This window comes from Falco cherrug, chromosome Z (assembly GCF_023634085.1).
Source record: "Falco cherrug isolate bFalChe1 chromosome Z, bFalChe1.pri, whole genome shotgun sequence".
NCBI classification, from domain to species: Eukaryota; Metazoa; Chordata; class Aves; order Falconiformes; family Falconidae; genus Falco; species Falco cherrug.
The window spans coordinates 44,190,360-44,213,870 of NC_073720.1; the positions used below are offsets into that span (position 1 = coordinate 44,190,360).

General features: G+C 35.5%; 1 protein-coding gene across 13 annotated transcripts in view; it reads right to left on the reverse strand.

Annotated features, from left to right (window-relative positions):
• Positions 1–23,511, reverse strand: part of AGTPBP1 (ATP/GTP binding carboxypeptidase 1) — a 66,921-nt gene that overhangs the window by 39,622 nt on the left and 3,788 nt on the right. For 3 of the 13 annotated variants that reach the window (XM_055698809.1, XM_055698808.1, XM_055698807.1), the window contains 13 exons: positions 18,809–18,950; positions 17,521–17,652; positions 16,451–16,521; positions 10,294–10,424; positions 9,697–9,764; positions 9,244–9,307; positions 8,765–8,911; positions 8,330–8,461; positions 6,371–6,464; positions 4,851–4,888; positions 3,111–3,319; positions 2,433–2,610; positions 118–215 (listed from right to left, as the gene is read on the reverse strand). In XM_055698809.1, coding sequence (XP_055554784.1) covers positions 118–215; positions 2,433–2,610; positions 3,111–3,319; positions 4,851–4,888; positions 6,371–6,464; positions 8,330–8,461; positions 8,765–8,911; positions 9,244–9,307; positions 9,697–9,764; positions 10,294–10,424; positions 16,451–16,482 — 1,191 coding nt within the window. In that variant the 5' untranslated portion in view covers positions 16,483–16,521; positions 17,521–17,652; positions 18,809–18,950. Of the gene's footprint in view, positions 1–117; positions 216–2,432; positions 2,611–3,110; positions 3,320–4,850; positions 4,889–6,370; positions 6,465–7,509; positions 7,597–8,329; positions 8,462–8,764; positions 8,912–9,243; positions 9,308–9,696; positions 9,765–10,293; positions 10,425–16,450; positions 16,540–16,874; positions 16,948–17,520; positions 17,653–18,808; positions 23,263–23,511 lie in introns of those variants that run through there. The other 10 variants (XR_001334936.3, XM_027808420.2, XM_055698811.1 and 7 more) reach the window with 8 other exon arrangements.

Consider the following 23,511-nt stretch of genomic DNA (forward strand, 5'->3'; position numbering starts at 1 on the left):
ACCTCTCAAAGTCCTTTTAACACTTAAAACATATGGCTGTACACAGGATTCAAGCAACGTAAGAAAATAAAAAAAGTTATGCCTGATTTTTGCTTGTTAATTGTGTCTCACACCAACCTTAAAATGTTGGTCCTTGTCATCATCATTTTCGGTTTCAACTTCTGATTCTGTTTCAGCATCATCATTATCATCACTTTCATCTACTACGTCATCCACTATGACACAAAAAAGTTTTGTAAGGCACATTATACATTTAATCCAAGAAATATGCTCAAAAGAAAATTCTAAATTCTGGGTTTATTTTCTTTTTTACTTATCACCTGAAAAAAATGTGAAAACCAACTAGCAAACACCAATTACTACTACAAGATTTACAAAACAAAATGCTTGTTTCACAATACTGCAGACTCATTTCCATCCAGTTTTAAGTCAAAACAAAGATCTCCGGTTTAAACAAAGCAAAACAAACAAAAAACACCCCAACACCTCCACCACCTCAAAAAACACCCCCAGCAAGACAGCAGATGGCCCTTAGAAATACTTTACAACGTGGATGTGCCAAGAACATCTTGGGATGGCTTGTGGTTAGCACAAAATGAAAGCTCTGACACCTTTTCCCAAAGTAAGTAATCAAGACCACATTAATAAAAAAAATTATGAGTTCTCGGCAGCTTTTAGTTATGCCAGCCAGTATTGACCTGGTACCAGTGAACAGCGGAACAAAGTACCCTCTTCACTGTTTTTGTCTTGCTTAAATGGCGCCTAATTAAAAAAAAAAAAAAGTCATAAATGTATCTCCAACTGCTTAGCATGCACAGATGTGGAACTAAATTTTATCCCCAAAAATACAGCAAGATGTTATTTTTTAGACATGTGGAACTATTTGGACATTAATGACTACTTTCCACCTGAGCTAGAGATGCAGTATGCTGAAGGGTGCAGGACTTCCTCTGTTTTTAACAAAGAAAAAAAGGGGAAGCAAATTAATTGTTTACACATGACTAACAAGAATTGGGCTAACTCCTTAATATGTGGAAGTTGGCATAAACCAGTTATTCTGGCAGATGTTCTGCTTATTCGTGGCAAATTTGATCATTTTCTAGATATTTCAGGCAGTTTGAGTGCTGGGGTTTTTTTGGTATATTTTCTGAAAGACTCTTTTCCACACAGGAAACTTGCTGATTGTCCGTAAAAGGCTCGCTCAGAGGTTTACAAATTATACTGGTTTTCTGCTGTGTTCAGAATGATTACATTTATTGCTTTTACAAAACCAACTATACAAGAAACTCAGAGCTTTACCCACCCCAGCATTCTACTTATTCTTCTAATACAGAAGTTTTTCCTTTAAAAGAAAATCCTATGTGTCCTATTTCCTCAGGTTTTTCACTTTTTTAAAAGATCACAGACCTACTTAAGAAAACAAAATTTCAGTGGTCTACTTCAACAGTACAGGAAGTTTCTAAATAGGTAATATGGAGTACCAAAGATACTGTATTAAGCAGAGTTTTAATTTCTGTGGCTTTTGGAACACACTCTAAATGTGTTTTCTACTTTGAACACAAAACATAAACAAACGCTGAACTCCTGAGTCTGAACTATATGAACCCAAAAAAAAGCGCTATCTTTTTTCAAACTATGATCACATTGTCTTTCAGAAGATATTGTGAATAAGAAGATATTAAGAAGTCTGACTTTGCCTCTTCATTTTAAGAGTAACTCTCTGACAGCAACTTCATCAGTTGCTTACCCAGGTACCAAGCTGTTTCACCCTATCTGAAAATGCATTAAACATTAATAATTCAAAAATAATGAAAGGTTTTCACAGTGGGATGAACCTATCTCCTACAAAGCACCAAACAAACCCTTTGCAGACAAGTGTTGCCTATGAGACTGCAATGGTCCAAGAAAGCAGCTCTACTTTTCTCACCATGTAAATGAAGGAATAACCACAGTAATTTAAAAAACAGTGCTTCAAATGGCACATGTTAATCTAAATTCACTACATCCAGTTTATCAGAGTAACAGAAAGAAAACAAGGAATATACACTCCTGTAAAACAGGATGTGCACTAAATTTCACATAAGGGAATGTATATGGTACGAGAGTTATAAAGACAGCCCATTTAGTTTGTAGATTAATACGTATAACTTATGTTTTACACTTCAGACTTTAACAAACATCACATTTTAGCTCCCGTTTTATTTTTCATTTCATACCTCAGAAATATAACCACATACATAAGGACAAAATTTTCATCAGTTAAAACTTCACATTAGAAATTGATGTGCTACACTAACAGTCACAGGTCCTCTGCTAGCTGAGAAGAGTCTCAGTGTCCAAGTTTTAGCAGAGAACACAAATAACTGCAATTGATTCCACCTACATAAAGCAATGTTAGACATACTCAAAGATAAAATACAACATTACCATACCATCAGGAGGCAAACTGTACAGCTGAGCCACAGGACCACTGGCAGGAATAACTGGGAGTTGGAAATGGAAAGCACTTTTAATAGTTGGTAAAGGAAGACGATTTTTAGGAAAACATTTTCTCATTATTAGGCTGGATGTGTTGACAAGGGGATCAAGAGTTCTTACAGCAAGGCACTCCTATTAACAGGAAAATAATGAAGACAAAAGTATCTCTCAAACTAATAGTCAAACTCCATTTCTTTTACCAATTTCTAGGATTCACTAGTAGCAAAATATTTTGTTTACAATAAATTTTATTAATGTCTCCTTTGAAGGCCAGAATAATTTCTACCAACTCAAGTTCACTTTGTTTAAAAACCCCATACTTCAGAATGAAAAGATTTCTCCCCCGACCTGTTTTTTTAAACTAAGGTCAACAGCCCCTCCCAGAGATAGTCACAGCCAAATAATAGCAAATACTAATTTAATTCTGTACTCTTTCATTCTGCTTCAGTCAAGTACAGAAAATAATCCTTACCCCCATAATCAGGAATGACCATGAATTTCATAAAAGAACTATGACAAACTGGGGGTCAGGATCTGTTTTTAAAGCTAAAGAGGCAAAACCAACAACAGAAAAAAAACCCAAACAAACAAAAACCAAACAAAAAAAAGAACGACTACTGAGATAAACTTACTTGTGAAGTGTTGTAAAGAATTTTCATCCCATTGGCATCAATGAATGCTTTTCTTCCCAGTTTGATGTTTGTAACACTTTTAATGCACTGTAAAACTCCTTTACGTATCAGCATGTATCTGTGTCGACTATCATGACGATGCCAGTCAACATAAATTGTTAAAAGCACCTGCACATATCCTCGGTCTACTGCTCTCCTGGCATTTGTTTCTTTATTAAAAGTTGGGAAAAAAAATTAAGAATTGCCCAATTACTTAAATATTATTTTCAAATCAATGTTAAAATTATTCTTTTTACCCAAGTAGCTGAATCATTTCATTTAAAGCAGTTTTTAGCCACACTTAACAGAGTTCTACATCATCCTGAACAGAAATGGCTCAATAACTGAGGCCAGGAGCCTTCACTTCATTCTTCGGAATAACATTGCATGTAATTTTCATGGTTTACAGAAGAACAGTGTATGTTACACCTAAAGGTAATTGTAAGATACAGTTAGCTAGCAAATTTAAAAAAAAAAAAAGTGTTTATATAAAGCATATCTATATCTAGCCACACACACTGTGTAGACATGAGATCTGAAACAAACTTCTTACCACTCATAATCTGTACAGTTTTGCAACAACTATCACTCAAATTTGATAAATTCAAAATATATACCCCAAATACTGCATGATCAGTATGACAACTGGACTCTACATACCACAGATTAGTGTTTTTATGAAAAGTTTCACTTCAATATAGTGTAGGAAGCTACAATGTCAAAACCCCTAATGACTGGATAAGACGTCTCAAAATAAATGTGCAAGCCCTCCTGTTTTAAAGACACATCTTTTCAAAATTTATTTTTTTCCCCAGCATTAAAGTTTAACTGCCAATTTACAAAACTGAATACTGACAAGAATACAAAAATACTTGTTTCCCTAAATTTCCCCAAACAGAAATTCCAAAATTAGCAAATACAGAAATTTGTAAGACCAAGGTATCACACTAATCGAACATGCGAAAACTCAGCACTTGTAATAATTGGTACAGAAGTTTCCTGTCATCTGCCTGAAATGTTTTTCTGCAAATCTAATCACACCTCAGTTCTCATCCAACTCCACTAAAACTACCAGGGATGCTATAGATTTTATGCAGCTCTTTGGAGAGAATGTTTTTAACTCCTTGTCAGTTACAATCCTGGTGCAAAGTCTGCAAATATGACATTTGTCAGGGCACACTGCTGCTGGCCCAGCCAGCCAGTGTCTGGGAACAAGACCACACGTTTTTTTACACTTGTTTTCAACTCATGAGCATCACTGACAAGTTTGTCTTTAAGACATAATACCTAATTATTCATAAAGGTTCCTGAAGAAACCCTGTATTTTCCCTTGCCATCCAACAGATATTTTCAGATACGTATATAAAGAAGATGCCCAGGAGTTAAACTATAAATACCTATTGCTGGAGGGCTGAGGTGAGTGTAAAAGACTATTTCTCCACCTTGGATCCAGATCAGTTCTGCAAAAGCAGTGCAGCCTTTCTGTTGCATAACTGAAGAGACAGTAACTAATTTTTAAACATCTATACACTCCACACAAATATTAAAGCACTAGAGACTGCAGGTAAAACTGTAGCCTCACTTCTACATTTCCTATTCTTGATTTTGATTTGGGCACAGACTTAATATTAAAGTTTTACATACATATACACACACATATATCTCTCTCAACTAAAGAGTTTCTTGCAGTCAAGCACTTACTTGATTTTAGCAATGCAGCAAGCGTGTCTAATGCAACCCTGTCAACATAACAAGAAAAGTCAAAACAGCAACTACCAGTAAATTTAATCTACAACACTGTAAAGCCATACAAAATATTTACTACTAACAGATCTATTTAGCATCCATCCTCATGTTTTCCTGGTTGCACTGTATCACAGACTTTGCTTTTAAAATTTGATTTTACTAAAATACCACGCACCGCTGCTACATCTGAAGCCTGATGGTGAAATTTAAAAGTATCAATGCAATGGCTATACAAACTTTCAGTGTTTGCAAAAGAACACCATTAAATGACCATGCAATGTTTATGAACCACACCCAATGGATGAGATACCTCTGAAACCCATGTTTTATGTTAGCAGCAACAAGTACTGCCACAAAGGAAAGGATACGATTTTAGAAAACTGTAGGTCAAAACTGGCAGTGCATGAATATGTTGAGAAGTAACTTTCATCAAGCTGTACTATAATACAAGATTATCATTGTAAAATTTTTTTGTACACAAATATCTTGTCTCAATTAACTCAAGTTCTACAACTAGAAAATGTATATACTTATTTTTACCCTCTTTGTAAAGATAGACTTCATGCATCTGATCTTAGACCATAAACAAGGGTATCATGATTACTCCACATCATGGGATAGTAAGTTCATATCTAATTTTAGCTGGGGCTTAAAGGGGCAGGGCTTTTTTTTAAAAGATACTCCAGCGACCACAAATACCAGATTAGATAACACTATTTTTTTTTGACTGAAATTAGAATATGAACTATACAAGATCATTATTTTGCTAACTGGATGAAAAATTCAGTTTTCCACAGGTATGTGCTTCAAAAAGGTAGTAGTGTATAAAGAAAGGGCTATGTCCAGTTAGATCCACTTGTCTATTTTAAACCGAATTGACTTTTAAAAAAAATATTAAAAAAAAAAGAAAAATACAAGGGTGCCAGGGGTGGAATCATAACTCACTACTTTGAGGTATGCAGTGAATGTGTTTTTTAAAACACAATAGCCCACTACACAGATATTGCTGGTGCTTCCTAGTCTATGTGTTATGTTTTTGCTCTAAGAGTCTATAATTGCTTTGAAGTAAAACAGAAAGGAAATTAAATTACAAAATAAAATAGAAAATGTCACTCTGAAAACACAAAGGAGGTGCGGGAGCTAACTCAACAAATTGAAAAATGATGGGATTGTCTTAATCTGCTTGTCCTGATTTGGGGATAATCATTGCATAGTTTCTATGCAGGAATATTAGAGGCAAAAAATAACATTTATATTCTTTTACCAGCACTGTAACTAGACATTCAAACAGTTTGTGTTAGTCTACTGGGTAAAATTAAACTGTCAGATCTGTGCTTCTCCTTCCCAACTCCCTTCACTTTAACTTTCAAGTATAAATTACATTTGATTTCTCCAATATTGGTTTTCATTTACAAGTAAGTTTTGAAGTGTATCTAAGATTTTCCCACACACTATATTAAAGAGACCTTACTTACTTCAAAAGGCTAGTGTTCTTTTTACTAAAAGGGCCAATGATCTTAAACATCAGTTCTACTACTCCATTCTTTCCCAAGGATACTGCATTTACAGCTGGAAGAGTGAAACACAATCCATTTTAAGATAATGTAATAAGAAAGTCAAAAGGAAAAAAAAAAAACCAATACACTCAAACTAAAATCCATGTGAGTTAATTCTGAAGTACAGAATTAAGATAACTTTGTGCTTCAAGACATACAACGACAAGCAAACAGTACTCTCCATGTATTTAGTGTGATAATCCAATCCTGATACAACTTGGAAAAGAAGAAAAAAAAATATTACTTTACAACTAAAATCATGTACTACTTCAATGCATGCTTCTGCTCTGTTATTAATATACATAAAAAGAATTTTCTGGAAAAAAAAAATCTCAGTTTATCAAGACAGCAGGGTTTCTAGAATTTCAAGACTGACAAGTTCTATGATTTGCTATTATTACCCTTCAGTATTAGGACAGACAGGTATGTCCACCAGGATTTGAAAGCCATGCGTTCCCTGTGAAATTTAGAAATACCAATTGGTACAAGCTTTCCTGAGCGATGTTATGCATATAAGTTCTCAAAAAAAATTATTTATTTGGAAGGGAATAAATCAAAAGAAATTATTCTAAGACCTATGTTCAAGAAAAGCACACTGGACGTACATATGGCTGAAGCCCAATGCCCACCGAAAATACAAACTGCTGAAACAGGCACAGAAATTCAATTCCCAACTGAGTTTAGCGGTATGCACTCCTAACAAAGCAGGGAGAGAGCAACTAAGAATTGACTTAAACATAATGAATGGTGTTATTAGTGTGGAGTTCAGTTCTTGAACCCAAGTTGCAATTTCATCATCATTAGCAGCAACATTACACCACCAGAATCTAAGAATTCTGGTAGTAACTGTACACAAACTTTAAATAGTACTACCCATCAGAACATAATGAACCACTACTTTTTCTGTTTATAGGGAGCGGGAAATACAGAAAGACAGCATTGATCTAGGCAGAATCCAAATCAGAGATTAGTTTGATTCCCCATTTTCAGGATGATGAGTTTTTAGCTAAGCTATTTAACTATCTATATTAAACTCTTCCATTTAGAAGCATTTTTACCTATTATCAGACAGCTCAATAGAAATAAAGCTTCCACATCATAAAAGCATTGGGACTTCATGAAAAGCAGATCCTCATGTGAATGTCCTGAAAACAATCTTACAGATCATCAAATCAATTCTCTTGGAGGAATGTCGTTATGTTTGCAATTTGTCCCACCTGTTTATGAGGTTTAATTGCCATTTTGAGCTCAAAGGAAAAACTGAAGAGCACCTAACTGCAAGTAGTGATACAGCAAGAACCACTCTATTTTCAATAGCTTCCTACTGCCTGCCCAACAATGAATTAGGCTCTTGTAGAAGAGTATTAGTCCAAGAGTAGGGCACTTCAACATAAGGCATAAGGGAAATGTTAAACAAATCAACAAAATATTTCCCGTGTGAACCAATTTTAAAGTAGCAATCAAGAATGAAATAATAACACACAAAATGTATAATAAAAAGAATAAATTTTTAATATAAAGTGCCTTTTGCAAACACAATACTAGCATTTCTGGTTTAGATCTTAAAGCATCAGCATTCATGCAAATTAGATGACTCAAAATTCCACACATTCAACAGCACTGCTTAACTCCCCTCAACTGTCTCTCTCTATATATACACACACAGAGAACAAAAACCAAAGATACACAAGTACATACATACTTCACAGCTTCTACTAGAATTTAAGTAATTTGACACTATAAAAAGCAAATTCCCATTTTAAAAATAATTATTTTAAACTTCTAACGTTAAACAAGCCCTTAGATATGATATTTTAACCGTATCCAGGTACAAAATTATATCACATGGGAAAGAAAATAATTATCTGCAATACTTACAGTTGGTTGAATAAACTCTTAATACTTGAAGACATGGCAGAATTAGCCTGTGGTTCTGCAAATTCTGCTTCACTAAATTCAATGATATGTTTAGGGCACCATTAATTCTTGCTTTCATGCCAATCTTTTTGTCTGACATCAAAAAAATACAGGATCAATCACACTAATTTTGAAACTATTATCAAAAAATACAAGTTAAATGAACTGTGAATTCCTTCTACTGATAATGTAAACTCTGCTCATCTATTTTTCACCATTCTTTCCTCCCTTCTATTTTACTCCTCCTCTTGTTCTCCTCTACCAATTCTGAATAAGTGGATGCTTATACAATAATAGAAAGATGCTTACACAGTAACAGAAAGATTTTTTTTTCTTGAGTTTCAATTATAAAACTGTAAAGTATTAAGCCATGTTACTTAAGTCTATCATTATCACCTTTTGGACCAATTTTTGCAAGAAGAGTATGAAGAAGCACCATTAATTCTTCATTTGGTGGAGTGTCTTTGCTGGCAGTCAAAAGCAGCTGCAATAAGATCTGTGTCCCTCCTTTAGTGACTAAGATGCTTGCTCTCCGACCACCACCTAGAAATTAACACTCAACATGTATCTCTGAAGCCAAAGAACAGTTAAACATCTAAGTTACAGTTACCATAAAGTCTTTAGCACAGCAATATTTTCTGCATATATGACTGCACTATGCAAGAACATGCTGGACTTAGACTTACAGCAAAATAAATTATTCGTGTGTGATTATTTGAAAGGTGACTTCAGTCTATGTCATTTGGCATGTAAGTCAGCTTTAGCAAACGTCACAAACAAAAACAACCAGAAAGCAAGCACACACAAAACAACCCCAAAATTCTGCAGAAAAATACAGGAGTAAAATCACAAATTATTCCTTAATGAAAACTTACCAACTGAGACTACCTCAATGAGAATATTCAGTATATTTAGAATTGTTTGAAGATCTTTTGTATTCTGCAGTACAAACAACAGATATTTTTTGTTTAACGTAGAAGTTTACTGTGGTTTAGATACTTAAAAGCTCAGAGAAAGTGCCACCCCTCAGTCAAACGGAACTTAAGATGTAACCACCCACCTAACCATCCCACTATGCAGCCTGAATTAACCACAAAACCAATTAAAATCAGGTTGTAGTATGTCATATAATTAGAAGTGATAGCTGACAATTTCTTAGAATATTTTAAAAAAGGGGAGATGAATTCTTAAGTTCCATATCTAGTCGTTACACTCCCACACAAGTTTTGGAGTCTAGCTGAGATAACAACATATTTAATAACATGAAGCCTAATGATGAAATGAAAACTTGCTATGTACCCATAACCACACAGATTAGAAGGTTTTACCTCTAAGGTTGACAGGATAACTTCTATTCCAGTGGAGCCCTTAGATGTCATCTCCTTCCTGGTTTTTTCTGCCAGTGGGAAAAAGACCATTTTTCTTTTAATATACTAGCTTGCAGAAAAAAAATTGAAATTTTATCATATACAGATTGATCAGAAAATCCACACTGCAAATAATCAAACCTACTAAAACCTGCATATATGTATATCAAACTAAGTAAAAGTCTTAAGTTACTTTAACACTCACTTTTCCTTTCACTTGTTCAACAATCTTGTCATGCCCTATCTAAAGAAAAAAGTCTATAGAAAGGGTCTCTTCCAGATACTTCTGCTTCTCATATATATTTACGCACATATGTATCTACTGTGAGTTTTTACTTACATTATAGTTGTCTGACAATACAAAATACACTACGTAACCAATACTGTACCAGATAGCATTAAACATGGATTTAAACAGGTGCATTCAAGAAACAGTGCCAAAAACAGAGGGATAATCACGTTCATCAAACAGAAACAAAAAAAAATCCAGCAAGGAAGAAGTACAAGAAGGAAGGCTCAAAAGGAAAACTACTAAAACCACAAAACTGAGGTATTTACCTTGACTCTGAACGAGATGAAGGATCTTTGAGGTAATATATCTGGCATTGTCTGCTTCTCCTAATACAGAGTCCAAATTGATCTTCTCCAGCTGTGACAGCAGAGACATTGTCCGAGAACTGGTAGACACACTACAAGAAAGATTTTTTACATCTGAATCAGAGGAAAAAAACCCCCAAAATATAACAACAGAAATCCCATGTCTTAGTAAGGGAAGTGACTAATTCACCTTCATATTTTATCTTGATTGGAAAACAGTCTTAATTCTTCTTAATTCTTGCAGATTTACAGATTTTGCCAACCCTGCATTGCAGCAGACTAATTATATATAACACCATCTTCAAGAGCAACTGTGAACAGGGAAATTGGATGCAGCTAATAACATCCAGATAGAGGTACAAATGCTGCTTATCTATGTCAGAGTAATTTATACTTAATATAGTTTATGTTAAGTGCCAGGATACTGTATCAAACCTGCCACTCAAGGAAAAACTGGCTACAAACAGCGCAAAGACTTGTCTTACAGGCTGGTGTTTCAGAAGTGGAAGAAAAGATGATCATTCATGACGGCAACAAACTAGCACCCACCAGCTGAAGAAAAAGAACACTATTTTGAAGAAAAAACTTCCGAAGGTGCCCAGAGCTACCATCAGAATTTGGGTTCATTTTGAACACAAGGGTATTTTGGCCTGACATCATAAAATTGCCTTTAAAAGTATTCTAATGTAAGTAACAATTTCAAAACAGGAATTCATATAGATAGGTAGATTATAAAGAAAGAACTTAAATATTTATAGTATTCAAAATACAGTCAGTCTAGAAATCATTTCATTTGCTCTCCAGTTTTAAATCATAACAACTACTTAGAATAATTCGGAGATTCACATTCCCACATGAAAGTGATTTTTAGACCAATGTTTAACATTTGAATTATAGTCACATAATTAACTAGAGGAAATTATGATTTCCAATGATTAGCTACCTTGAATTTTCACATTTGTAGCATTAAGAGTCCTCCAATAATCAACAATAATTCATTTTACACACATACTGTTCTATCTGAAAAAAAATTAAAGTATATAAAGTTTGCTTTATAAATACTGTCACTTGTTTATAACAATGAGGAATTATTAGTCTTTTATTTGCATGTTACATCTGTGAAAACGTTTCACACACAGTTAACTCTACTAAAATAATTAAATTAGATGTGGACAAAAATGTTAAAACCAAGGAAAAACTTAGCTGACAGCAAAGGTTGCACTGTACTTTGCTGAAAGCAAATTGATATAACAGGTGCTGACAAAACCATTTCCACCACTTTCACTTTTCTACACTGATTTCTAAATGTGAAGCATAACCAAAAAAATTTCAGATTACAGATGATACTTACACAAGCTGTTAACACCAGTAATAAGAAATGATTACACTAATTCTAGCGTTTAAATCAAAACAATGTTATGTTGTATATTGCCTTCTCAGTTATATGATAGACTTTGATTTAGAAGTATTTTTTGATCTAAAATAGATCTGTCTTGCTTGCTGAAATACTACTTTCTTTGTATGAGTAAAGCATAATCCTGTCAATCCTTTCTCATCATCCAAAACCAGGTTGAGTAGTATAAAGCCGTTATTATTTGCATAAGTTTTGTTTTGTTTATTCCTACCCCTCCATTTATCCACTGAACTTGAAATACTCCAAAATAAACCCAAGATTTTAATGAAATCCATAAGCTCTGTTGATCTGGTACACAAACTGACAAACTTCCAAAGGATGTTATCTGATGTTTATTTTCACCAGCTTCACAATCAAAACAAGAAAGAGTCCAGCCATCCCACATCTAAGCCAATGTGTAAGAGAACTACTGCTTTAATTTGTGTGTGTGTATATATAATTTCTACTGTGTTATATCATTGTTCTCACAATGAAATAAATGTAGCTTGAAAACTGGGAACAACCCAAGAAAGCAAAGATGACCCTTAGGAACAAACAAAACAAGAAAATGTAACTTTTTGTAAAGACAAAACTAACATTTCATTAACATTTCATTAAGGCATTAACATTTCAGAGAAAACCTGATTTTTTTACTGCTGTGGCCTGAAAAATTCAAACAACACCGGCACACAGAAGTAACATACATGTACAGAAAGTTAGCATCTAACGTAACCTCTCCATACTTAATAAAAGCTTTAAAAGGTTTAGGAAGGCTAAGTCATTCCCACTTACTGGGTGGTAGAACAGTTTAAGCCCTAAGATTCAGAGGTATAATCTCCTCCTGAGGCTGGAGTTTCTGTTAAGAGCAATAAGCACTCACTGTAGCAGTTAAAAACATATCTTTAGTAGGGTTTTAGGCTATCCATCTTGCAAGAAGTCTTCCAACAGAAATATAGCCAAATCAACTTCACATCTTCAGTATACCAAATAAAGTGCTCTTGAAAATAACACCAGCCCAGAGCCTATGCTGAAATATAAACTGAAGTCCTGATTTCCTTTTAGCTATGACCAAGTTTTCCTCTTAAAACAAGAATTGTACTTTTATTTATCAATATTCTACATTAATATACTTAGTGGTTATAATACTGTGACGGCTTCCAATGTCTACACTGTAAATCAAAAAGGCTGTAGGACAGGAGTTATGGCAGCCAGCCTGACCAGCTCTGTTCCTGTAGTCACACGGCTGTCACCACGCATTTGACCTAAGAACAAAATGGAAGCCCAATTTGCAATGGGACACTTTCTGATACTTGTAATACAAATACAAACGTTTTGACCAACAAATTATTCAGGATCCAAGCCTAGAAGATAGCTCTACAAAACAGAGAGGCACCATGAAATTTAATATTGTTAATCAACAGCAAGGTAAATGAAGGGCATGGTCAAAATGGCACCACAAAAACTGTGTCCTGTCAGAGACAGATTTCCTCTTCAGGTTGCTGACATTGCAGAACCTCACATGAATACCATTAACACTGCGGTCAGCCTTTCATATAAGACGTATTTGCCTGCAATATGAAGAACCCTTCTTGTTAACAGATGAAACTTCCTTCACACTACCCTATTCTAAATAATTTACTATTCTAAAGCCTTCTCACAGAGCACTCCATAGTTACACAGAGTCTCTACTACCTTTAGTTATAAAAATTACAACTAAGAAGCACCAGAAGTTTTATAAAATCATATAAACTATTCTTTTCAGAGTTGGATGAACACCATAGTGGCTCTTCGTGACAGGCATATGCCGAACCAGTCCTTAATGGCCTGCAAAAATGGTGAATTAATAATCAAAGGCAACTTCATTCTAACATTTTGTATCCTCTCCTTGGAAAGCTTTTCTTCCTGCAGTTTAACCTGTTTCTGGCTCTCCTCACTACAAATCCAACTGTCCTTTATCCATTCCAGCAGTATACCTCTCTTAGCATGCTACTACCTTGAACATATTTCCATCAAATATTCGTAACTATTTTCTACATTTCATAACAGTACTTTGAAATCATGTGGTCCTCCCATATTTTTGCAGATCTTTCCAGCTCCAAGTTGTCTGAAATTTTAACAAGAACTTCTCTTTCAGATCATTAGTCGAAGCTCAAAATATTTTCAGTCATTAACTGTAACCAGAAAGAAAGCACATCCATAAACAAACCATGCACCATTTCCTTCTGAAAGCTATCAAACACCACTGCTCTGGCACCCAGTCAGTGCTCAGCTCCAGAGCACCTAGATGGAGCACTTGCCTTAACTCCCTGATGGAAATCATAGGCAACGGTTATTTCAGTAAAGCTTTGACACCTATGCGGTATTTTAATGACACTTTCCTGCTCATGGGAGAGACCTGTTACTCTCTCACGCATTAAAAATCACAGGTATTTTCAAGAGCAACTCAAACCACTTTTGGCTGTTCACAGCCCCACTCATTCGCTTAGGTCTTCCAAAATCCTTCTGAGCAAAGAAGAGAAAATGGCTGATCTACAGCTACTCAGTTTCTGCTCCCTGACTCCTACAGACCCCCAAGTCCGCCATCTCTCTTTCACTACTTAACCCAAATCCCATGCATTTCTAAAGACAAACAACAACAACAATTATTATTATAATAATAATTATTATTATTATTGGATGGATTTAGACTTTGTTTAAACATCCTGAGGTGACGATTACCAGGCTTATCTGACCTGGTACACTGCGTATCTCTATAGGCAGGAATCCCTTTCTCCATCCTACGTTCAAATGCTGCAGCTCAGAACGCCCCTCGCACCATCATCTCATTTGCAGAAAGGAAGCAAGATGACAGCAAGGCTGTTAGTAACTGTTGCCAAAGCACAGAGTGATTTCCTCCTTCCCTGGTTAGGGAAGCTATGAGCAGATACGTAAGAAGCAACTGCCCAGACAGTGAGGAACAGAGGACTTCTGCGGTTCATGTTTGAAAGAACTCCCTCAGCAGTAACACATCTTCTCAAAGGAATTTCCCTCACTGCAGGGACATTTCTTTCAGTCTCACCAGCTCCTAAAAAGTTCAAGCATTCTTAGTCTCATCTGTGAATCTAGCACTTCTTCATAATCTCCATTACTCACTGCACACTACTTTCACTACACAAATGCTAAAACACATCATTGCACCTTTCTAAGTGAGAAAGATAACCCTAATGGCTGTCATGGCAGCTTATAAAAATTCAGCTACCTTAGAATAGCTTTCAGCTTGCAAGAAGCCTTCCAGAAGATAATAAATGAAGGGAGTCATCAGAAATCTTCCATTTCCCCACTGTACCTACTTCCTCTGAAACTGCTGTTTGCAGTCTGCCAGCACACTGATGTATCCAGGAGTGTCTTCTTCCCCCACAGCACACAAGTCTTCTGTGTTTTGGCATGTTACAGTGAGCCTTTAAAAAACTATTTTAAAGTAGGCAGGCTTCTCACGAGTTTGTTTTCACTCTATTCCAATGCAAACCATTTCCAAATTCTTTTCTTTCCTCAACCACCTCCACAGTTACCAAATAATCTTTAGAGAGTGGATGCTTCTGATTAGTTCACAGCTACCTCTGTACCATAATTTATTCATGACTTCATGAACAACTGTTTTGAATTGCAGGGATAGAAACTTTTATTAACTCAATAACTAAAGAAGAATAAATGGCACTTAAATAGCCACTCTGCAAAAATCCAATAGTCTTTGGGATAGCATAGTTTATGTACTAATTAGTGGTATTTCCAAGAATACCCATTGCTGAGAGTTTGGCTTTGTTTGCAATGCTTAAGGAACTAATATTCCATAAGTAGAAAAGGTAATAGTTTCTTTACTATATCTTTTGATCCATCACTCACACAAGCAGGAACAACCAATCTCTCATATTAAGCCGTCCCTTTCAAAGTCATGCTTTCTACAGGAAAGCATTTAATCTCAAATTTTAAAACCATCCCAAGAGACAAAATTAATCAACAGTAGAGCATGTCCTTCTTGTAAATTTATCCACTCATTTGGAAAATAATTAATACTTCACAGAACTAAGACTAAAGCCAAAACTTCCTGTTTTGCTGCCTTTAGATTTATTTTTTTAAATCTCATTAGACTGTTTGATTTAATAAGATAGCTTAACGGAAAACTAAGATTGAAAGTCTTTCAATAGTTTCTTGATGCTTAACAGACATGTTGGCTTCTATAGATAATCTCACAACCTTTTCAATTATTTGCTAAAACAAGTTATCATGAAAGTAACAACCTTTCAACTCTTGAAATCTTCTGTAATCTCTAGTTTGTCCTAGCTGTGTGTTGGATTGCAGAACTACTGGAGAATGATAGACATCTTATGATAAATTCATGGCTTCTTATACAGTATTATAAAATTGTCCTTTAATTCTCTCAGTAGGAATCATTTTGTTTTGCCCATATTTGCATGAAATGATTAAATTAATTTTTTCAATGGAATGTAATGTATATTATATTTGAACATGTCTAACTAACTGAAAATTTTACATTTAAAAGTTGTTTCTTAAATGTGAAGCTACTTTATGCTAATCAGTGTTGACTGCCTTAGTGTTTCAGGACATGAAGTTACACACTCTTACTAGGGACTCATGATGTATATTTTATTTTATTTTTAAGACAAAGACTGCTCTTTCACAAATCTCAAATAGCTTGATGTTGAGACGTCACTATAGTTTTAAATTTACCTTTTTTCAGATGATGTTTTTACTTTGTTCATATCGGAAACCTGATTCTTCAAATCACCATCTCTGATAACCTGGAAGATATTAAACAACTACAAATTATCAACATCTTTTGTTCTTTAATGATGAAAACTACCATCATATTGAATGTGTCTATGATAGAAATGTTAAATAAGTTAATTTGCATTGACTGCATTTCTCCACACTGTCACAAGCTCTTCTCTCTTCCAACTTCTAAAATAAACTGTCGCAATAAGTATGGAGTGTTATTCTGCTTTATAATTCAGCCCTACCAAGCTCTGAGTCTGACTATAATAAAACAGAAATTTGTATCAGTTACTTAACAGACAGTATTTTCATGTCCATGACAGAATTTCATCGAACAAAGCTTTTGCTGAAGCCAGTGAATACAATTCTTTGAACTTACTTGACAATGTTGTGAGATGCCACAACATACTTAAACCTGACTGCCATTTCATGTATCCATAGGGTAACTGGGACTAGAGGCACAGGGAGAAACGTGGACTGTTTAGTGTTCTTATATAAGCGAGACCTGAATGCATTTCTTGGACAGAAACCATATCGTGTTAAGGACTCAATTTTCCTATCCTTTTAAGGATGTAGTGTCCTCAGGGTACACTGCTTCCTCAAATGGTGTCTCCAAGCAATTAAGGTTGCAGTCAACAGGACCATTAACTGAACCTCAGTATTTCCATTTCAGATCTAGTATGAATGACACATACTTCCACTGTAACAAAAAAACGTGTCCTCAAAGCACAAAGTGGTTAGTTTTAAGGTAGAAGACAGAGCAAAGGGAAAAAAGGATGTTCAAAGATATGGGTGGTGAGAATGAAGAAGATAAAGCATTTGTTCTAGGGAAATGTTGGCAAGAAATTCAGGCAAGCACACACACAAAGCACTCTTCCCCCAAAGAAAAATTTGTACAACCTCTCAAAAATCCTTGTTGTTCAGTATGTAAAATAATCAGGTTTTTATTACTGGTGAATTCTGTTCTGCAATTGGTAAAAGTCTAAAGTAGATGAAGTATGAAGCAAGCTTATTTCCAGACTTACCTGAAAGCCAAATCTCTTCCCAGCAGCCAGGAAGCAAATGCTCAGTTTCTCACAAGAATTTCAGCTTGACTCAAGGTAACAGGTGTCCTAGATTTGTTCAAGTACCCTTCAAGTGCAAACTATCTTGACTACCTTTAAAGAAAAGAAATAGTTACAAGAGAATAGCCATGTCCACCTCAATGCAGACAATTTCACAAAGTGTAAGGTCTGTATTATTCAAACCAGGCTGCAGGTCTTACAGGGAGAAAATACTACATTCTTGACTTCAAGTAGCCAAGTGCCGTTTTGCTTGCAGGGTTGACCTACTGTCAGACAGATGATGAACAGTCTGCCAGTGCCAATAGTGTCTACATGATATAGCGTACTGAGCTGCTGTATAAGTGATGCCAGCTACAGAGCTGAACTATCTTGGACTGCAAGGTCTTAATCTGTTTTGCTCTAAATTCACCACAAAGTATTTCAGTAAGCACTAATCTGCAAATGCTCCAGATCAAGGGGGAAAAACAAACAGATAAGAAATAGCACAAGATCTTCCACAAAAAGCAGTACAAAGGAGCAGGGAGAAAAAGAGAAGAGCATACATCCGCAATAGAGAGTTGTGGTGGAACATTTACACATACCAAAGTAACAAAATCCTCTGTAACATTTCACTAGGTGATGCAAAAAAGCCACTTCCAAACTACTTAAAAAATTTTTAATACAATGCTTATTTTGAATAAAGGATTGATAGAAAGGTAAAGGCAGAAGATGCATGAGTATCAATTTAAACACACTCTGCCAGAGGTAGCATATCAGAAGGTAAATTAGAATCAGTTCTTCTGCATTTAAAAGGACAACAATAACAAAAAACAAAACAAAAAAAACCTGAAGTTGGAGGGGAACAGGGACTGCTGACTAGTTAAACACTAAATTTTTTAGAACACTAAATCTGTATCTAATACACAGTCAAAACTAGCTCCTGATTCTTCCAGAAAGCAGCACCTCGTTCCCATTTTAGACATTTATTTACTTTTGTGATCCTAAATCCACTGCTTTGAGGAAAGAGAAACCTAAAGTGTAATCTGTTTCAAACAATAAGCAAATAAATAAAAATCCCCTTCACTAAAATCAAGCCAATGCCCATCCCCGTTCCCCTGTTTGTCTTCTCTCTTAAAGGAATCCTTTTTCATTTTCACACAAATATCAGGCACTTCATACCACAGTAGAAAGCCACTTAATCATCAGATTTACTCTTCATGATCTACCTAATAACAGAAAGAGAGAAGTAAAAAAAGTAAATGCTACTAACCAAATACTTTGCATGCACTGTCACACTGCTCTTCTTCCATCTTCCTTAAGATTCTGGTACTTTAACTGATGCATGTATTTCAGGGGAAAGTGAGTATACCCCTTATTTATTGCAAGCCATCCAGGTGGAATTTCTACATGCTCTAAACAGCCAAATTTAAATAAAATTGAAGAAATCAAATTAAATTCAGTACAGTAATGCATGGCTCAACTGCACCAGAACCTGCGGTTAAGCGTATTCACTGTAAATTGTTTTCCCTTTTATCTCCCATAAATCACTAGCGGACAGTAAAGGCAGCAGCCAAAACCAAACTTCGGTCCTTACTTTAGCTTACAATCATAGTAAGAAAAAAAATGTATGGCCACCATTAAAATATGTCAGTGCTGAGAGCTTTCATTGTCATTTTGATAACATCACATCTGAAAGAAATTCTCATACATTAAACACACAGTAACCTCACATCTGAGACTGAAAAATTTTACTTTAACCAACAGCAACTCTGCTTTCATGGTTACTTTTTTTCCTTTCTTTTTGTTACTGAAACTGAAACTTTTTTTAATATACATTTAAAATATTTATCTATATTTCTGAATTACATCAGACTGTCTTGCCATCAAGCTCATTTTCCTGCAATGAAGAATCTGACCCTAAAAGTTTTTTTGCAAAAACTGCCATGGAAGACAAATCTACCAGTATTCTGTAAGCTAATGGCAAGCAAAGGGAGCAGTACCCATCCGTCAGGGCAAAATGACGCTACCAAAAAAAGAGACATGCTCAGAAGCAACATGTACATATGGCCAGATAAAGCCTACCTCTTGACACCATGGAGGTTGAAAAGAAACATTGCTTTTATGCTACAATCCTGCTATCAGAACCCTCAGGGAAAACGATGATGATCTGTATGCCACTGAAGTCAGAACACATTCTGAGTTTACATAAACAGAATTCACATGCTTCAATTGACCAAAATACTTTAACATGGAACGTACCTGTCTTGGAAGGGTAACTGTAACTAAAAAATTTGAAGTATCTTAATATTTTCTTTTCTTAAACCCCTTCCCCCCACCAAGAAAAAAAAAAACAAAACCCACACCAAACAAACAAACAAACCCCACCAAACCCCAACACAAAACCACACAGAAAATGAACGAACAACCTACCACCCAGAAAACAAACTCCTTAAAAAAGCCAGAGACCTCTGAAACTTACCCTAGTTAATACTAGGACTTTCTTACAAAGTATTTTGCAACTACATTCCAAAGAAGACAGTTCTTTTCATTAAATGAAACTAGAAAAGTCAAAACCAATATGGATATGCACTGTTTATTGATACTATTGAATCTGTTCTACTTGCAGTATATCCTGTTTTCTGTGGTTTTCTTTTCCAGAAAGTTATTTTCTTAACTAATACACATTCTGTAGAAAGGCAGGCATGTTTTTTGAGTCTGTTCACCTTTATTGTGCGTATCTATCATAATAAGTCTGCAAAACCTGTAAGACAGTTTATCTATATATATTTCTATGTCCTGCTTTTTATCCAAAGCTAGGCGCATCCCAAAGCATTTTCAAAGCCACAGCAGGAGCTCTTGATATGAAAGTTTTAAAAAAAGTAACCATGAACAAATGCACAGCAAATAAGTCACTTCTTTACTGCATACTTATTTATCAGATAGTGGAAGCAAGTAGCTGAATAAAATCATTAAATAAATAAATAAATGCTACAGTCAAAAAACCCTCCAGAATTAGTATGTGAAAAAGGAAGGAACAGAAAGGTTCAGAGGACAGAATTGTGTCAAAAAACAATGAAATAAAAAATTAAATAGAGAAGCCATAGGTATGAACTGAGAAAACATGCAATGATTTAAAATTTCATAAATGCTAGGCAGAAAAAAAGCTAAATCAAACCCCTCTGCTTGATCAGGTGATTGCATTCTGGAGTATGCTGCCAAAAGACACTTCTGCCTCTCACAGAAATAAGTACATGTTGGTCCCCCAGTCCCAGTGCAGATTAAACTGGAAGTAAACTGGCCTTTGATAGTGTATCATCTCACATACCCCAAAGTCTCAGAAACTGTGCATAGGTTGAAATACTCTTCTTCAAGACACTGGAAAAGTCTCTTTAAACACAACTGTTAAAAGACTACTGCATTCTTTGTGCTCTAGGCAATCTTAATTCCAAAATACTGCTCGTGGTTTACTTTTTTGAACTGTTGTGATTAACCCCAGCCAACAACTATGTACCACGCAGCTGCTCACACACTGACCCCTCCCCGACCCCTCCAGCAGGATGGGGAGAAGAATCAGGAAAAAGATAAAACCCAAGAGTATAGATTCAAACAATACAATTGAAATGAAATAAAATATAATAATAATAAGCAATTGTAATGGAGAGAGAAGGGGAGAGGAATAAAATTGAAAGAGAAAGGAAAAAAAACCCCAAGTGATGCACAATACAGTTGCTCATCACCTGCTGACCTGAAGCCCATCAAGTCCCCCAGCAACAATTGGCAGGTCCTGTCCAACTCCTGCCTAGTTTATATACTGGGCATGATGCCCTATGGTACAGAGTTATCTCTCTGGCCAATTTGGGTCAGCTGACCCAGTTGTATCCCCTCCCAATTTCTTGTGCCCCTCCAGTCTTCTCCTTGGCGAAGCCTAAGAAACAGAAAAGTCCTTGACTTTGTATAAACATTCCTTAGCAACAACTAAAAACATCAGTGTGTTATTAACATTATTCTCTTCTAAAGCCAAATAGCATTGTACCAGCTACTGAGAAGAAAAAAAATAACTATCCCAGTCAAAACCAGGACATAAACATAGAATTAAATTGTTTGCAGGAGCAGACTATTTACCTAATTAAGTTTACACTTGTAGGAATAGACCCTGTGTTGCTGCTCATCCTAAATTCTGAACATGTGACAAAAAGGCAAACTACAAGAATGTTGCTAGAGCTGGCCAACACCATAATAACCAGCATCCTAAATATGGGAAGTCCCCACATATAGCCCTACACAATATGGAAAACTGCAGTATGTTACTTGAGATTATACAAGAAACATACAGCAGGACAGTGCTCTTCCTTTGGCAGCAGCAAGCACTGGCCACTACTGTTAATACAGCAGTGCTGCCTCCACCATCTCACCCTCTTGTACCACAGGAAGGACTGGCCCTTTGAAAAGGGTTTTAAAGTCATACCTTAAATGACCCCTCTGGCCACCTGTTCATTTGTTCATTCACACATGGTGCTTTGTTCCCAGTTCAGTACCCTGGGTGACAACTTCCACAAGGTTGTTTCGGGTTTTTTTTAAATACTGCTTTTTTGACAGAACACTGCTATTTTAAAGCTGTACAAACTAGCAAAGTTACTGGATGTGAACAATTTCCTTACTAAAAACATGAGGCCTAATGCTAGATTACAACTCTCACAGACTACTTTGAGATGCTACAGTTATTTGTACAAACCACTTTGTATCCTTTTTTTGGAGCTGTCAGCTCAACCCACAGTACAATACATAAAAGTTTTGGTTATCTATATTCCAACTTAAAACTCTAGTGATTGAAAACCTGCAGAAACCCTTCAAGCTTCACAACTAAGTTTCAGGTTGGCAAATCCTACACTGTATTCAACCACAATCTAGTAAACAAAACCTATATACATAAAGAGTTGTAACTAATGTGGCAGGGAAAATTTCTTTTCTGAAGTTGCCTATCCCTAGACTAGTTCCTGAACCTTCTTCTACAAGCACTGGGAAACAAAAACATAGACTTTCCACCCCATCCTCAATATTACTTTGTGAAAGTCTCACAGGAATTAAAGTCTTAGTCAATATTCCAGAGACAAAAAATGTTCAGGGCCAGCTGTTTCCTAAATTAAATTAAACTGTGAATTAGGACAGAATGGCTTTGAGTACACACTGAACAGTTATCTCTTCCTAATATTTTTATATGCAGCAGTACAAAAAGCTTTTAGTGTCATCAAAAACAGTAAGATTTCATGTGGAAATGGCAGAAAATAACCCTTCATTTAACAAGTAAAGCTAACCAACTCCTCTAAGTAGCAAAAAAAAGGCTTAAGTTTTTGGTGGAAAAGAGTCTGTGGATAACTGGCTGGCTGAAAAAGTTCACATAGACATAGTCCAGCTGGCTGGACAAAAATGCACATCGCTCTCAGCTTATCTGAAGTAAAGCAAAAGCTACAAAATAACAGGAAGACTGCGGTGGGAAAAGAATGTTGCAGGTGGGAACAGATAACTACAGAAGAGAAACTAGGGGCGGGCTTGATATTTTGGCAACTAACCAATAATGAGCTTAACTTTTGTAATATGTATGAGCTAATTATAACAAGGCATAAAAGGTGACTGTAAGGTACAATAAAGGAAGTCTGCTGATCACTCATATTGAGTGACTGCGTCTTCCCTCCGTCGCAACAAGAGTCTAGTTTCCAAATTAAAAAAAAAAAAAGAGAAAAAGAAAAAAAAAAAAGAAAAAAAAAGAAAAAAAAAGAAAAAAAAAAAGGCTGACAACCCTTACTAGTCAAAGAAAAAAATACTTCTGAAAATCAGCTACTGCCTTCTCCTTGTACCCTTTGCTATCAATATTCATATAGGAAACAAAAAATATCAGCTGATTAGTTTACCCATTGCTGCATTATAGCAAAGTGCTGACTTTTTGATGTGACTAAATAAACTCCAGTATATAATCAG